Source organism: Echeneis naucrates, chromosome 15 (genome assembly GCF_900963305.1).
Source record: "Echeneis naucrates chromosome 15, fEcheNa1.1, whole genome shotgun sequence".
NCBI lineage: Eukaryota > Metazoa > Chordata > Actinopteri > Carangiformes > Echeneidae > Echeneis > Echeneis naucrates.
This window is the reverse complement of record NC_042525.1, coordinates 19,873,126-19,890,592: the sequence shown is the minus strand read 5'-3', so window position 1 is coordinate 19,890,592 and position 17,467 is coordinate 19,873,126. Positions and strand designations below refer to the sequence as shown.

At 38.0% G+C, this 17,467-nt stretch overlaps 1 protein-coding gene across 1 annotated transcript; it reads right to left on the bottom strand.

Annotated features, from left to right (window-relative positions):
• Nucleotides 1-4,909: 4,909 nt before the first annotated feature.
• vax1 (ventral anterior homeobox 1) lies at nucleotides 4,910-10,265 on the bottom strand. Its single transcript, XM_029521695.1, has 3 exons — nucleotides 10,052-10,265; nucleotides 8,251-8,438; nucleotides 4,910-5,449 (listed from the first exon to the last, which is right to left on the bottom strand). The coding sequence occupies exons 1-3, from the start codon at nucleotides 10,263-10,265 to the stop codon at nucleotides 4,910-4,912; spliced, it is 942 nt and encodes a 313-aa protein (XP_029377555.1).
• Between the last annotated feature and the right edge of the window lie 7,202 nt (nucleotides 10,266-17,467).

Genomic DNA, 17,467 nt, shown 5'->3' with positions numbered 1-17,467 from the left:
AATCCAGGGATCTGATCAAGAGGGTGCACAAAAATAACAAAAAATGCTACTATAACAAATTAGAATGTAGTCTGATGGTATATGGCACATGATGGAAGAAAATATGTTGGTGGTCTGCCGCAAGCCCTGTGCTGGCAAATATATACACTTTACCCTTGAAACCCCCCACTTACAAAAACCTCCCAGACCTTCCTTCTAATTGGACTTTTGGGTGAAGGGAGAGAATAGGTGGGGGTGGGGTGGGGGGTGTGTGGAGGAGGTTGGAGGTATAAGTGTGACCTTTTTTTTCCCTCTGGGATTTCTGGGAGTTTCCCAAGACACAGTGGGGAGGACAGGTTTCTTTAGCTTTGCTTACAAAAGACCCTCAGTTTTCTGTTACTAGACAGTCCCAGCATTTCAGGGCTTATTACTTCACAATAAGAAGCATAACTAAATCCAGAACACAACATAAAATGATCTACATATCACAGACAACTTTAAACTTGCAGTAGCATCTTTGCAGACCACTTTGTTCTCACAGTGTCTATGTTGCTCTGAGGTTAATTTCCTCAGTGGTGGACACAGTACTTTGATGCTGTCTTCAATAAAAGTCCAACACAACATAAAAGTAAAAGACCTTTTACTACCTGTTCTGTCATAAACTTAACGCAAAAGGCATTCATTACTATTTGCTATTTTACCTTTGACTATCTAAAAATGCACATTCAGTCTGACTGTTGCTATTTCAAAATTAAGTTTGAAAATGTTGCCAACATAGCACATTATTCACTTGATACAGAGACCCTTTTCAAAGGAAAAAGTAGCAAATCTAAAGACTTTGTAAGAAATCTTTGTTACGTTACAAACAAGAGTCCACTTTAGTCTTCCCTATAAGTCCTGTCTGTCCAGTGAGTGACAGTCTGTCACCCAAACCTATAATATATAATAACAAAGATATCCCATCTCTTTTAGCTTTCTCGTAGTTATCAGTATAAGGTAAATATAACTAAAAGGGTTGACAACTAAAACCAGAAGACACAAGGATGAATTTAAATCATCTGGTGCTAGACTGAAACCAGCTGACACTGGACTGAAACCAACTGACACTGAACTGAAACCAGCTGTAACTAGATTGAAACCAGCTGACACTGGACTGAAACCAGCTGACACTGAACTGAAACCAGCTGTAACTAGATTGAAACCAGCTGACACTGGACTGAAACCAGCTGACACTGTACTAAAACCAGCTGAGACGAGAATGAAACAAGCCAATACCAGACTAAAACTACTAAAGACAAGACTGAAACCACCTGAGGCTGCACTAAAAGCACCCAAGACTCCAGGAAATCCAGTTGACAATGGATCAAAACCATCTGAGACCAGACTAAAACCAGTTGACACTGGATTGAAACCAACTGAGAATAGATTTAAAGCAGCGGAGACAAGACTGAAACCCACTGAGACTGGACTAAAACCATTTGAGATTCAACCAAAATCAGATGAAGCTAGTCTGAAATCAGTTGATACAAGCTATAAACCAGCTGAGGCTTGACTGAAACCAACTGAGATTAAGCTAAAACCACTGAGACTAGATTGAAACCAAATGAGAATAAACTAGAACCAGCTGACACTGGACTGAAAACAACTTGGACTACACTGAAACCAGATGAAACTGGATGGAAAATGACTTCTAAAGCTGAGACTAAAATGACCTAAAACAAGACTACACTCAATGGGCAGCACAGTGGAGACTCAACTGAAATGACTTTTGACAAGACTGAAACCAATTGACAGTAAACTAAAAACAGTTGTCCACTGTCCTTCCAGAAAATTTTGAAATATGTCACTGACTACATATGCACCTGTGTAGCAGCTGCAATCTGTTTTTGCTGATGGTGGAACCAGTAAAGCTCTCTAGATTTATACTTCAGATATCACATACCACAGTAACCCAGTTTCTTAATCTCTCCCAAAATAATACTGCAATAATTAAAATTGTGAAAGTGTGTTAATACCGAACAACAAAGCAAATTATTACCTTTTGACATATTGGGTAATAATAATAAAATATATAAAATAAAATAGTACTTAGCACTGTTGCCTCACAGCAAGGAGCAAGAAGCAAGAAGGTCATGTCCTCATTTCCCAGACCTGGGGCACTTCTGTCTGGAGTTTGCATGTTCTCCAGACAGAAGTTTTCATGCTTAATTGATGAAAAGAATTACATTCAGTCCAAAGACATGTATGAAACCAACTAGAACCAACGAAGACTGTATGTCCAAAAACATGCATGTCTAGGTTGATTGGTGACTTTCAATTTCCCGTCGCTACGAGTATGAGTGGTTGTTTGTCTCTGTCTGACTCTATGTGACTGGCCGCCTTTCATTGGTTGAGCATTGGTTGGGATTGGCTCCAAGACCCTTGTCACCCAGAAACAGATAAGCCATAGAAAGAGTGAGTGAGTGAGTGCTTTTCACAGAAACAACACCGACCTTTACTTCACTTTTTTCATTTATGTTTAGTTCTAGTGCATTTTTGGAGAATAGATCATACTTTTTTTCGTAACTTTGAAAAACCAAGGTTGTTCAGCCCTGAAGGTGTCTGAAGCGCCTTTAAGACAAAAAGAGCTTTACTAATTGTTTGTTTCAGGTAAAAATGTTGTCTGAAACAAGATACAAAACCTAAAAAAGTACCCAAAGAACTCACTGCTGAAAAAACATCTTAAAAGTCACTGGAGGACATTAACATGTCAGACACCTCCAGTTATATGGACTATGATAGAGAGCAGGGAGACAAAAATATTAACACCCACCGGTATTGGAAATGCATCAAGTGTCCCCTTGTCTCCTGTTAAATGATTTAAGGAAAATACACCTACATATAATAGACTTACTACAAATTATCAAGAAATGTATTACTTTACAGACATAAAATTAATGAGGAACTATGGTGGTAATCATTTTTTTTATTTTTCTAAAATGCTGACCATTCCAGACTTCCAGCTTTCCAGATTCAAGTGCCTCAAATGACAGAATTTGCTGCTTTTCATTTCCGTAGATCTTTGTAAACTAAAGTTCTTTGGGTTCTGGATTTTTGGTCAGACCAGAAAACATCCCCTGAAGATGTCACCTTGGACTGTAGGAAATTTTTATCTGACATTTGAAAGGCAACAAAAAAAATTATAATTAATAAAATAACTAATAAAATAACTTTTAATTGATGAAAAGAATTGCATGCAGTCCTGATGAAATGTATTTAAAACTCCCTGTCATTACTTTTTAAAATGTGAACCTTTTTAAAGATTAAATCTTTAAAAAGGATCAAATCCACACCTACATGCTTTGCATCTGGTTTCGTTGTTATCAGAGGATGAACATTAATGAAATCGCCAGCTCACATTTCACTGAAAATGGTGTAAAAAAACAACTCAGGAACACACACATCAGATTAGTGTGTACAAGAGGTATACCAGTCATGAAATTTATCACAAATTGAATGATAGGAACATGTATGAAAGAAAAATGAAAACAACACTTTGTCTGTATCTGTGTACATAATATATATATCCACATTTGTACCACACGTTTCACAAATGTTAACATAATTCACAATAACAGCACCAAAGAGCTTAAGATTGATTCCTCAACCCAGCAAATACATTCATTCATTATTTTCAAGATACTAATAATCTATTACTTACAGAAGTGAATAATTTACAATAAAATAACAATTTAAGCTAATTTTCTCATTTCCAGCACTTATATATAACAATAATGTCATTAAGTGTTCACATGCAGCAGTCTGCCTGAATCTCTTATGAAGGCTGTGGACTCTGATTGTAAAACCTGTTACTTGCTGTTGTGTTCAAAAAGCGAGGAGCTTGCAAATGCTGGAAGCCCTTTTTTTGGACTCCTGCACTTAGCAACTCATTTTTGCAGTTAGTTCCTGCGCAGAATAAAAACTTTACACAAAACTCTGAGAACTCACAGTGGTAATAAAATCACAGCAAAGAAAGACAGGTGCTGCAGCTCAAAGAAAAATATGCTGTAAAGTGTGTTGTAAAATCTTGAAATCCTCATCAAACCATAGAGAAAACAACACAGGACAAATGAACCATCAAACAATACCAGACAATACCATTTCTGGATTAAATTTTGGTTTTGTCCAAACTTAATACAAACAGATACACAAAAGACATTTTGCATGAGCATATCTAATGCTTTAGGCTTCATGCTCACACTTATGTTGCAGTGGCCTTCAATGAGAGGCACTTTTTTGTTTCCCCAATTTTTATGTTGAAAAATTGTCCTTCCTTGTTCATTCAAACACTGCATTTTGAATTTTAACATTCCAATTCACTGATTAAATCTCACAGCCTACTGCTGCTGGTGTTTGACAACTCATTTGCTTTCTCATCTTCCCCATGGACATGCCACTACCTAACACAATCAAAGAATTTAAAAAAATTTAAAAGGTACCATCACATTAACATTCTGTCACCTTTACCTCCTCCAATATGCTGTTTACCACTCCTGCAGGGTTTGAGCTTGTGTGAAACGAAGCAGCCATATTCTCTGGGACTCTGTCTACTTTGATATTTTAACAGATAAGACTAAGTATTATTTCATCCGAAACCTGAAAGATACCTTGGTAGTCACCCCAGTGTCTTCCAAAACCTGTGGAACAAAGTCCTATGTGAATATTTTTGTGCAAAATCTTTCCACAACCACTTGTTAAATGAGCTTGTACAGGTCTTTGTTTTCTTCCTTGTACAAGGCACCAGATGTGCAGTTAGACACATGAACTGCTACAGAATTTGACACAGACAGATGAAAGACATTGAGCAAAACGAACAAAGACAGTGAAAGCCAAGTAAACAACTGAAAGACGTTCAGAGGCAACAAGAATCCATCTGTGCAAGAACAGAGTATCATTCCAAGATTTTCTTGTCCATGGATTCTTTGCTATTGGTCCGCGAGTAAGGCTCAAAAGCAGAGGAGCTCAGATAGCGGGCTGAGAGTTCCTGCAGGTTGCCAGCTAGTGAGCCAGCCATGGACAGGGGGTTGGAGGAAATGCGTGTGGCTACGCCACTGAGTAAGGAGGGCATTGGGAAACTGAAGAGGCTATGAGCCGAAGGTGAGCTCTGCAGGCCTGCAACTGTCCCTGAGCTGGTAGCAGTGGGTAGAGGTGGGCTGCCGCCTGCTGTGCCTGTGCTACTGCCGCCGCTGCTGCTATTATTGCCATTGCTGGTCATGGCTATGGAGGGAGGACGAAGGGCAGAGCCCAAAGTGCCACTGCTGCAGTGGGGTAGGAGGCCTGGCAGGCCTGGTGGTGTCAGCAGCCGCCCCTGTTCCAGCAGTCTCAGCACACTGCAGGTTGCTGCTGTTTCAGAAACTACTGAGCGCAGCTCTGAGTCTTTCCCCTGGTCCTTCTTCTGCTTAGTGCGGCGGTTCTGGAACCAGACCTTCACCTACAGAGGAACAGATATGACCGAGAAAGCCTTTGGAGAACAATATGTAGTTTGATTATTGTAATATGTTCCCTTTATGAAAAAAGTTACTCAGTGGTATATTATAAAGTAGATTCACACACACACACACGCGCGCGCACACACACACACACACACACACACACACACACACACACACACACGCGCGCGCACACACACACACACACACACACACACACACACACACACAATCAAGAGCTACTGTGAATTTCTTCAGCCTTGGAGGAGCTGGCTCACTGTGAAAAATCAAAACAATTCTACTGCAAACCAATGAAGACTCATCAGACAATCAGCTTTTTAGACTAAAAAAGCTACAAACACCAGTTGAAATCTAGACACTCACTCTCACCTGAATTTGGTGATAGATAAAATGCAATTATTTTATTATTTAATGGCTTCCTGAATCATGTTAATTGTCCTGAATATATTATTTAGGAGTCTGCGAATGATGATTTATTTACAGCTGCATTTATTAATTAAATAAAAAAAGGAGCTCTCAATAATTTTGACAATGGCTGGATTGCTGATGTCAGCTATAAAATAAAAAATCCGGATATTTGTTGGACTTTCTTGGTTCTCAGATATGAGGATCATCTTATTTTCTTAAACTTGAATTTATTATATTTTGATAGCAAAGTTTAATTGAGGACAACAACCATTCAGCTGGGGGATTTTTTTTTCGTTCGTTTTTTGTAATTTTTTGACATTTATAGAGTAAACTGCTAATTGTTTAATTTTGAAACTCTAAATGACATTAGCTGATCATGTTATTTAGCTATGAGTTGCATTTTGTTTGTGTACAGTAGCAAAACCGATGCTTGAACAACACAGAAACACAAAGTAACACATTAATATTTGTTTATATTTGTGAATAACAAATCCATATTTTGTAAATAGTGTTCCACTTTTTTCTCTTACAGTTTTTGCAATTGAAAGTGGCTGCCTGTGATCTATGTCCTGAAAATCTAGGTCCATGCTCCAGCCCTACAGGAACTCTAAAGCACTGGCAACATCTGACTGTTAAATCATGTAGTTTCTGAAAACATAAAGACTTCCAATGCTCCACTCCAATTCTAATAAAATATATAACGATCACAATGAAATGGTTTAGTCTCTGAAATGTTGTGTACACATTTCTGATAATGAATGTAAAAACGTTTTCTCTCGTATCAGAATTTCCTTAATTAATTTATTTATATTTCTTGCTCCCCTTTTCCCATAAGATCAAACAAAAGAACCAGCTCTTGCTGATTATGTTATTCTGACATATCCACTGTGTGGTTTCACACAGTCCTTTTAGTTGTAACAAATACAGGATTTTCTATATATTATACCTTTAAATCTCCTCCAATCACACGTCTTTGTTTTAATATAGAACAAAATGTGCATGTGCCAATCATCTGCAAGCCCCCAGTTCGATTCTGCTGGCAGTCCAATCACATTCGAATATTTTTTCACTTCACTTCAGTTACCAACCCTTTCATATCTCAAGGAGAAGCCAATGTTTTTTGTTTACACCTTGAAGTCTGCTCAGAACATCTTGTTAATTTCAAAGGTTACACCCTCAGTGCACAGGAAACAATGAGGTGAAGCTGGCAGCTCAAACAAATATCACCAAAATGTCATGAAAAGACATTTCATGCCTGGGCAAAAATGCTGAAGCCTTTGTCATCTCCAAATATGAAGCTTATTTTCTATGTTTCTTTATGCAGCAAATTAAAGTCTTAAAGATAATCTAAAAGCAGTCATTGTGTTAATCAAATAAAAAATAAAAATATTAGGACTTTGGTAGGAGAAAGCAAATTCGACACAGCTCTTAACAAAAACAAAGAGGTGTTTGTTGTGAGCAAAGGGCGACTTCTCTTGGACCTCCATTCCAGGTCGAGCTTCTTCAGTTTCACTGAAAGCCACGTCACATTGACACCGAACACCAGACTGGCACGTTAGCCACTTTGCACATTTTTAAAAATGAATAAATAGATGAATGAAACTGTGGCTGAAAATACATTGCAGCTTTGAGTGTGACAGCTGGGGTTCCTTCTGGTCTAAATTACAGACTGACTGAGGTAATTTGGTGTCAAACATAGAGCGCAAACACAGTTCACCTACGGTGGACACTGACTGACCCACTGCTGACCCCATACTTGGTGTTAGCTCAAATGGCAAGCTCCGTTAAAGCAGCAGGGAATAATGTTAAATTGATTGATACTACGTTAAATTAACCTAAAAGAGCAATTTATTAGTTTTATTGTACAGAGATATCTGTCAAGGAAATCCGTAAGTTAAAACGGTGACCTGGTCAAAATGTAAACCAAACAATCAAAACAGTGAGAGCCTGCAGGCACTGACAGACACTGACAAGTCTGTGAACACAACCACCAATATGCCACCATTATTAATGTGAATGATTCTTAGTGTCATGAAAAATGTGTAATGTTTGCAAAGTAGATTCATATTAATAAAATCCATCAGCTGTAAAGACAAAAATTCTAACATTTATCTTTGGACAGGAGTGTTTTTGTGTCATGGATTACAAGTTAAATGAAATGTTAGTCCTAAAATAGCCCAAATAGAATGAAACATGTTTATCTGAAATCAAAATAGATGTAGGTAGTGGGCATAAAGAGGAGCAAAAGAAACCATGTTGTGTCATTTGGAAACAAAAATATCCATGGTGTTTTTTGCACAGTAGAGTCTTTTGTTTATGCAGAATGAAATTATTGTTTTTAAATCTAGAAGGGACACGTATGATGCATACCTACCTGAGTTTCAGACAGATTGAGCTGGCGGGCCAGTTCAGTCCGTTCCCTTCCAACCACATACTGGCACCTCTGAAACTCCATCTCAAGCCGGTAGAGCTGCTCTGCGGTGAAGGAGGTGCGGGTTCGCTTGGGCCGGTCCAAATCCAGACCCTTAGGCAAAATAATCTCTCGGATGGAGCCTTTTGCATCTGCAAGAATATAACACTTGTTGAGAGAAATAGAAAGGCAACCGATATACAACACATAATACCTGCATAGACTGGTTTTAGATAGGTAATTCCAAAGAATGTGCATTATTATTATTATTATTATTATTATTATTATTATTATTATTATTATTGGGCAAAAAGGTATGGAAATACAAAAAATGTATCACAATGAGTAAATTTGTGCTTTTATGTACTTAAGACAAATATACCATGATGGGCATGATGAGTCAAAGATCAAAATCAATGAGCTGACAATGTAATATGTTTTAAATGATGAAAATGCAAACTATCAATGCATGTTAAATACCATGGGCAGGAAACTATGTTTATGTTATGTTTGTATCTTATGTTTTTTTGTTATTTGAAATGAATTTCGCTAAGATATATTAAGATGCATTATGCATATTATGTCCTGATTGCTGAGTAAAGATCACAATGAAACATTTAATACAAATTACCAAAAAATTATACAGTTCTATTACTATTAAGTCATCACCTGTTTCCAGAAAGGAGAAAATCCACCGATGCATGTAGTCATCACAGGTATATTAAAGCAATTTAAGTAATTAAACTTCTCAAGCTCTTCAAAGATTTGCCAAAATACAAAGAAAAAATAAAATTATTAAAATGCCCTTTCAAAGTAAATAAGATAAAAGCAGCACTAACTTGAAAAGAAATTTAATAATCTTATTGTTATTAAAAGATTATTGTTAAAAATATACAACCATTGTAAGGAAAAATATTTCAATAGAAGCAGTCATAGCATAATCCAGATTTTAGTGAACGCATATTCCAATACTACATGAAAGAAATAATGTGACAGTCATGTACACACTCGTGTGGTTTGTTTACAATAAATTCCTATGTAAATAAATACCCCTTTTTTTCAGTATTTAGAAATTATTGATTTTAACTCTGATCATCTTTTCCATCTATATACAGTGTTAATGTGTTCAGCTTTTACAAGACCTTGTACATGTCTAAATTATACCAAGCAAATATAGATGGATGTGTTAATATGTTATTCATAATTTATTAATAACAATAAACATTATGAATTATTTTTGAAACATCACATTAATTAGCAGTAGAAAACATAAAGAAACTTTTATGCAAATATAAGTTTAAAAAATCTTTCTGCTTTAATTAACAATTTAGGATTTGATATGAAAAATAATTTAGCTTCCTACCAAATTATAAACAACAAACAACCAAACAAAGACAAAAAACGATATATGCATCCACAGGTACATTTTAATTAGGCTCCATAGATGTAAATTAAATTAACTGATTTCTAGTTTAGGGAACATTTTGCTATTCAATTCAGTTTAAAAGTTAGGCAAAATGCTTAAAAAAACACACACACACACACAAAAAAAAAAAAAAAAACCACCACATCACGATCAGCAGCTAAATCTGTAATTGAAAAGGCCTCAGATCACGATTCTGTCCTGAAAGATAGTCTTTCTTTTTTTCCTGATTCTAAAACAGGAATCTTTCAGCTGCTTGGATCATCCTTCCTCAGCTTCATCTCTTCGATTTCTACAGTATCAAGCTGCAAGTTTGTTAAAAAGAAACAAAAAAAGCCTTACCTCGGACTAGTATTCTCCGACAGTAGTCTGGGTCCCCTGTGCTCCCTCTGTTCTTCTCGCAGTTGCCCAGAGTCCCAGAGGGGGAAAAGGAGTCCTGCTGCTCCTTGAGGAAGCTTTTGGACAAGCTGCCCTGGGAGTCCTTGCTATCCTTCCCCTCCTTTAGTCCATTCTTCAGCACCATCCCCTCCGTCTCTTGGTTGTACCTGACCTCCATTCTCAGTTATCCTCTTGGACCTGTGGTTTGTCTTTTTTTTTTTCCTTTGTCGGGTGAAAAAAGGAGACTTCAGAAAGCACGGAGGACGAGCTTGTCTGAGTAGGTTTTAGTTTCAAAACAGCACCCTCCAGCACAGCAGAGTCAGCTATCTAATGTTTGGTGAAATATTTCTGTTTCCAGATCAAAGAGACCTATTATCACTGACCAAAGTCCCCTTGCCCAATGATCATAGACTTCTCAGGAAAACTCAACAGTAATTCAGTGCCCCCCTTTCCTTGTTATCTTCAAATAATCAGAGCCATGGATGCGGACTCGCTGTTTCAATTGATTACGGTAATTTTGCTGCCTCCACATTTGCGTAACCTCATGAATAACTAAATTGTTTGGGGAAATAGATCAAGTCTTGATAGAAGGGTTTGCTCATCCCGTCCCCCTCTGTTTTCCTGCTCTCAGCCCAGGGAATCAAGACAAATGATTAGTCTTGTCTCACAACCAAGCCTCCCTGAACTCCACATGAATGCACATAATCACAGGGGTTTGACTCTCCCAGACCTGAAAAAAGTTCCCATGCGTGCTTCCTTCTTCCATCCATAGAACATGGCCAGAAATTTTCTCCCCAGACTTTTCACAGTGCACCTGATTGCTGCCGAACTTTGATTCGTCTTTCCCTTTGGCGCTCCCTCTCGCCAATCAACAGAATTTTGCAATGTGCAGATCTCACCACTATGCTACTGTGGGCTCGAGAAAGAGGGAGAGAGCCAGGGAGAGAGCCAGAGAGGGAGTGAGAGAGATAGGTAGAAAAAAAAAAAAAAAACCACGATGAACAAATCCACATCAATCAAAATTTATGAAGGCAATGATGAGGAAGGCAGTTTCAGCTCTGCAGAAACGCGGGCTCTGCTTTGACAGGAATTGTGTTAAAGTTTCCTATGTCGGCGTGCATAGATTCAAAGAGCCAGATCCTGGCCACTAACACCACATCCTTCAGTATTAAGATGATTGCGCTCCAAAAGTGATCCTCAGATCTCATAATCTTAACTTACACATTTGAAAAATACAAGAAAAGGAGAACGGAACTTATTTGTGCTTAGACTGCCAACACTCTCACATTTGCATACCCCTGGAATGGCCCCTACCGCTCTCACCACTCACCTTCCAGTCCACTACCCACCCACCCAACCACCAACTCTTAGCTATTTTCATTGTCAGCGCAACAATATCTCTGAACACAGCAGTAGCCAGTAATCCAATAAGACCATTGATTAGGCCACAATGATTCAATTCAAACCAGTCGCCTAGTACAAGGAACATTCTCTGGCCCTTGTTGTCACCTCAGCTGGCCAGAAGTCCTCTTCAAGCTGCCCCCCTCTTTGAGAGCAATTCATGCTTTTATGGGAAAGAGAGAGGAAAAGGAGTGAAAGATGGCAATTATCTAATTGGACTATTAACAAACAATTCTGCGAGTGTGGCTGCCCGGCAGCAGTCTTGGGGTGGGTTTAAGGACTGCGTGTTGGACTAACTTTATTCACTGACTGTTTGGGGGGCTGCTGCCTGATGTGGGGCAGGGTCCATTGTTTGACAGAGGTAAAAAGGAGGCTAAAAGGGGTGACTAAAGGGGATTTCTCAAGCTGTACAGCTGAGCTCCAGCCTGGGAAAGAGATTGGGGATGCAGCGTCTTGGCCTCTCAGTGATACACAATAGCTGAGGAGGAGAAAACACTAATGCTTTCAGTTTCTATGTCCCCAAAACCATCAGATACTCAGTGTATGGAGAATACACAGTGGCCGCTGAACATTTCAGAGTGTTAACCTGCCAAAACTGCGATCCCAGTGATTGGATTCAAGCTATTTGTGCAACTTCAGTTCTTGGATCAGTCACACTGAAAGCACAAAATTCTACTGACCTTTTTAATGATGCACATCAACACATTCGCTTCAGAGCATGTCTCCCAAGAATAAAGAATATTAAGTATAAAATATGGAGGATTACAGGCTCCACTTATTTGATCACTAATATCATAATAGGGAAGAATTTTTGAGGTTTTACTCATAGATCAATTGGATCAGAATCAACTGTAATTTCTTGATAGGATCCATTGGATGATATTACATTAGAAGCCTTTCAGTGTAGCTAAAACGAACTTTGCAATTTTAATATAGCTTGAAATTAGCAGTATGGAATGTGTATTTGTTGCTGAATACAATAAGCAGCAATTATGTAGACCAGTCTTCAGGGACACATGTTCAAGTGTTTGCAAGTGATGTCACTAGGCAAATAGAATATGAAACCTTCACCATTCACCTGGTAAAAAGCTGCTCTGCTAGGTTTGTTTGACCTTGTTCACTTTGTTTAGTTAAGATAGCCCTTTGAAGAGAATGGAGAGACAATGACTTCATTAAATAAACATGCATTAGGTGACGAGCTGTGTGTTTTGTTTCAGTTGCAAACAAGAATAACTTGCTTTTACTTTTAATTGAACATGCTGATGACTGTTCTCAAGTTCATTCTATTTAACCCTTCTAATGTTACATATGTCTGTCTTACTGTTTTCAATTTAGTTTGACCCACTCACAACTAATTTCCTGCGTGAGATAATATTAAGTATTTGACTGAATCTGTTGGCCTTTAGGTTTCCCTCAGTCACATCACAAAGTCTAATAAAAAAGAAATTCAAAAGGTGAATCCACAGAGTTTGAATACATATTCCTTCATGTGTATTTGGAAGCATCTAACTTTGGAAGTAAGTACCCTCCCACTCACACACAGAGCTCTGCAACAGTCCAATCACAACAGGCCAGCACTGAATCACGAGCATTATCATCACTATTACAGTCATCATTTTAACCCAGCAAGGCTTTAGTAACATTTTTTAAAAATACTGGACAATATGTTGTGCTGTGATTTGACCTGGATTGAACTGGTTTTCCTTATTTCAACTCCGGAAATTAGAGCTGTTGTTGGGACTCTGTTAATGTCTGGCAATAAATAAGTCTGTCCTAAGAAATCAAATCGAACCCAAAACCTGCTATAGCCGCTGAACAGAATGAGGGTGTAAAATTTCAAGTTATTTCTTTGGAGGAAATGGCTACTTTTGTTAAATAAAAGCCTGCTGAGATGCCAGCATGTTTATTTGCAATGCTGTAACTGTGCTATGCATAAAGAGTCTGTTAACACAGTAGCAAACCAGAGAAATGACCATGTGGCTAATGCCATATTAGGGCTTACTGTAATTTGCTATAAGATGGCTCTTTGTGGTCCTGTTATTAGGACCCAGGGCTACTTGGCACTTTGTGGCAAAGATTTTTAGGGTATGTAATACAAGGTAGGTTGCTGTGGAGAGTTCAGGCCTTGAAGAGCCTTGATGTCTGGTCGACAACATAGTAACTCAAGATGAATGGTTACATTCAAAGCCCTGCTTTACGTTTACAAATGTGGTGATTATGTTCCACAGTAAGAGAGCAAGCTGTTCTTGAACCCTCTAAATAAAGAATTTGTTTCCATCAATGGCAGAGGGCTACACTCACAGCTGAGCTCAAAAATTGTTGAGCGCTGATGGTTTTCAGTGGAATCATGGAATTTATATCTACCTTCTTTTCCCTTTGGTTCAAAATCTTTTGTACCCCATAAACACTGAGTACTAATACTCACTGTGAAAACAAACTTACAAACCAATTAAGCTTCATCAAAGCTGTTGAAGTTTGCACATTAGGTTTATACTCTGAAGAGTTTTGACACCTGAGCTAATAAGTGGGATTACTTGTTGTGTGTGCTCTCTTCTGCTGTAGGAGCCCTGTGTTCTCACGCCAGTGACAGCTCTATTGTTATTGGGCTGAATGAAAAATTTCCAGATTATCTCCACAGCTAACATCCTATAGTGCAATGCTGCAATGACAAGTGGAAAGTGTGCAGGTATACTAGTAATTCTATAAGGGGGAAAAAGGGCATTTGATATGTCTAAAAGAGCTATTTGGAATATTTGAAACCAAGCATAGCGTCAACCATCTTTGGGTCTACAAGACAAGTATTACAATATTTTCTCTGAGCAGCTGCTTCCCCAGAGCTGACTGGACTGTACAATGACCCAAGATTAAAAGTGATGAGATAGTCCAGCCAAACCCAGGCTAGGTGCTAGCATGATTAACTTAAATATATATATAAAAAAAAGCAACAACAACAACGACAGAGTCGATGTGCTGGTATTGATTGATGTTGGAGTGTAACTGAATGTGTTTGATTCTGAATTTTCATCCAGACTGTTACATAAGCTATTGATGTTAATGTTTGGATATGTACAGATAGCAAAATTATTGTTAGCTAATTTAAAGGAGAGGTTCTTTTGTTTGTTTGTTGTTTTTTATACTGTATTGTCAATCTAACAAAAATACAAAATCAAACTACAAATCTGTTCTATTAACAAGTATTGTGTCTATGCATTGAAAGTCTAAAATGTTTTATCCCCCCATTATTAAAATAAATAAATAAATAAATTACACAGTGAGTAGCAAAGATTATTTTTCTTTATTCCTATGGACGCTGTTTACAATGATTAATCTTGAACGGACCAAATGCACCAGAACCAAATTTGGATTAATGCATTCAAAAAGAAAAAAATATCTTTCCTTGAAACTACATTAATAATTTGTTACTGTAAACTATTGAGCCTCTTTAAAAATTTCAACTACATATTTTCACTATAAATCTTTTTTAAGCTTTTGAGTTCACATGATAAGCTCAAGCCAAAGAAAACAAATATCTTGGACTGACTGCTTTTTATTACACAGTGACTCTGTTGTCCTATGTATGAATGTAGACTAATTTTTATGTTTTCATTAGTCACTGCAAATCAGCACTAAACCTTTCAATTCATTCAGTTTGATCTCAAGTGCAATGTCCACTGTATGGTGGATTCTCAGGTGATTCCATTTCGTATCTGTTGAGCTAACTAGTTTCTGGAGATTTCCTGTCATTCAGTAGCTCTGCTCAGCTACATGTCAGTGTCCCATTCTCCTAATTTAAATACAAAAGATTTTAAGCTTTTTGGTGGTCATTGAAATTTTGCTGGGATTTATCAAGGACTAAAGCAAAATGTCTTAGATTATTTCATGATGGTATATAGCAAAGACATCTGATGAATGTAGATAAAATGACTATGACTAGCTCAGATGCCATTCATATTTATGGTAGTGCATGTTATGTTGTCATTTAAAGACAGAAAATATCTCAGTCCTGTCATACTAATCTGCTTTTGACAATACAATATTTTAAATGTGACACACCAAACAGGCTAAAACCTGCTACAAAGCCCGTAATTGATTTTTCTGTATGTTCTCTGTGAGTAGTTTTAGATAACACCCTTTTGTCCTCCAGACAGCGCCTTGCTGTAGTAATTGTCACAGGTGTAATTTGAGCAGTTCCTTTGTAACTCTCCAACAGTTACATCCCCATTGGCAATCGTAGTATGCATCAACACAAAGCATGAGGGAAACAATGGAAAGCATAATGAAAGCCTTGAAAATAAACCCCCGCCCCACCAACACTCAGCACACCATTTTTCAGAACCGAGGCAGATTTTTTCTCTGGCAAAATCTTTTGGCAGTGTTTGGAAACATCACAGGCTTGACCGTGAATCTCTGTTTAACCTCATCTTGACTGTATTGAGTGATGAAGAATTACAGTAAATTATTCCCGCTGGGAGCTGCAGTGAATAAGTAAACATGGTGATTTTTCACCTCTAGGAAACTGGTATGATGGGAGTGAGGGCCTCTGTAGCACCCCAGTACTGGGGCCCTAGTACAATCTCGGTTAACCAATGTGAATTTCCTCTTTAATAATCAATGATAAAAAATATTCTTTAACAATAATAGTCAAGATGACAGTAATTTCTTTTGATGTTGTCAGTGACATACTGTAGCATCTTCTTGGTGAATTCCGAATCTCTTTATCATTGCTCGAAAAGCTGACTTTTCAAACATACATTAAGTGTGTATGGATATTATTTGTTTGTGCCTTTATTTGTATATGCCTTTCATGGCATGATAACTGGGTTGCCATCATTTATTGTATTTGCCCCAATCTCTTCCTGTTCTGGATGAATGTGGCCTTGTGTAAAAATCCTCTGGTCTTCAAAAATTGACGATGCCTTTTCATGGAACAGCAGAGGGACCTAAAAAAATCTCTCATCTGTGTCTCCTTCAGATCCCTTGTGTCTGGTTCTAGAGGACACAGAATTGGTTCTCTCAGCATCTACCCTCTTTTCTCCCACTGTGTCAATGGTGTCCTTTCTGTTTTGCCTCTTGAATATATGATGTTTACCTTCTTGCTGCTCTTCTGGTGGTACCTTCTCCTCCAAACGAGTAAGTAGTACATTGTTGCTTGTCCCTACCTTAATCCTGCAGGGCTACGAAATTTTCGTCGTCATGGTAACAATTATATGACTTGTAGGAGTATAGCAAGTGACATATGTACCTGACCTTTGTTGTTGTGGTAACAATAAGAATTATAATAATAATAATCATCATCATCATCATCATCATCATAATCATATAGTTTCTGTTATCACAGCATTGGTAGGTTTAGGCAAAAACCATGGTGGTTTCTATTTAAAAAGCATCAACTTCCTTCAGTGTTGCTGTCATGGCTCTAATGGTAATCATGATTTAGGTTGTGGGATAGTCATGGACGAAGGGATGATGTTTCATCATCCTATAAACTATTTGCTATTTACTTTATCTTCTATTGCTCCTGTCACAATTACTATGGCCAAAATTGGTCTCCTAGCAACAAAATGGAACTATGAATTGTATCTTGTACAAAGAGTCTGTGGGCTTGCCTTTTTTTTTTTTGGAAAACATTGACTTGGCAAATAATCTTTGCCTCATGCAGCTGCAGGATTTCCTCAACGGACCAGCAACAGTTGAATTAAAATAAATGATATTGTTTTATGAGACTTTTTTACACTGTGAACTAGTCCACTGTGGTACAGCTGGGCAGCACGGCGGCGTAGTGCTCAGCGCAGTCGCCCCGCACTTCTGTTCGGAGTTCGCATGTTCTCCCTGTGTCTACGTGTGTTTCCTCCGGTTCCTCCGGTTTCCTCCCGCCGTCCAAAGACATGCATGTCTAGGTTAACTGGTGACTCTAACTTGTCCGTAGTTGTGATTGTGAGTGCGAGTGGTTGTTGGTCTCTGTTTGTCTCTGTGTGTTGG

Bases quoted from the DNA above. Each gene is read 5' to 3' on its own strand.
- vax1 (XM_029521695.1), bottom strand. From the start codon at position 10,265: ATGGAGGTCAGGTACAACCAAGAGACGGAGGGGATGGTGCTGAAGAAT. The intron at 8,439-10,051 runs GTAAGGCTTTTT...ATATTCTTGCAG, and splicing joins TCGGAGAATACTAGTCCGAG to ATGCAAAAGGCTCCATCCGA. The intron at 5,450-8,250 runs GTAGGTATGCAT...GTTCCTCTGTAG, and splicing joins TCAATCTGTCTGAAACTCAG to GTGAAGGTCTGGTTCCAGAA.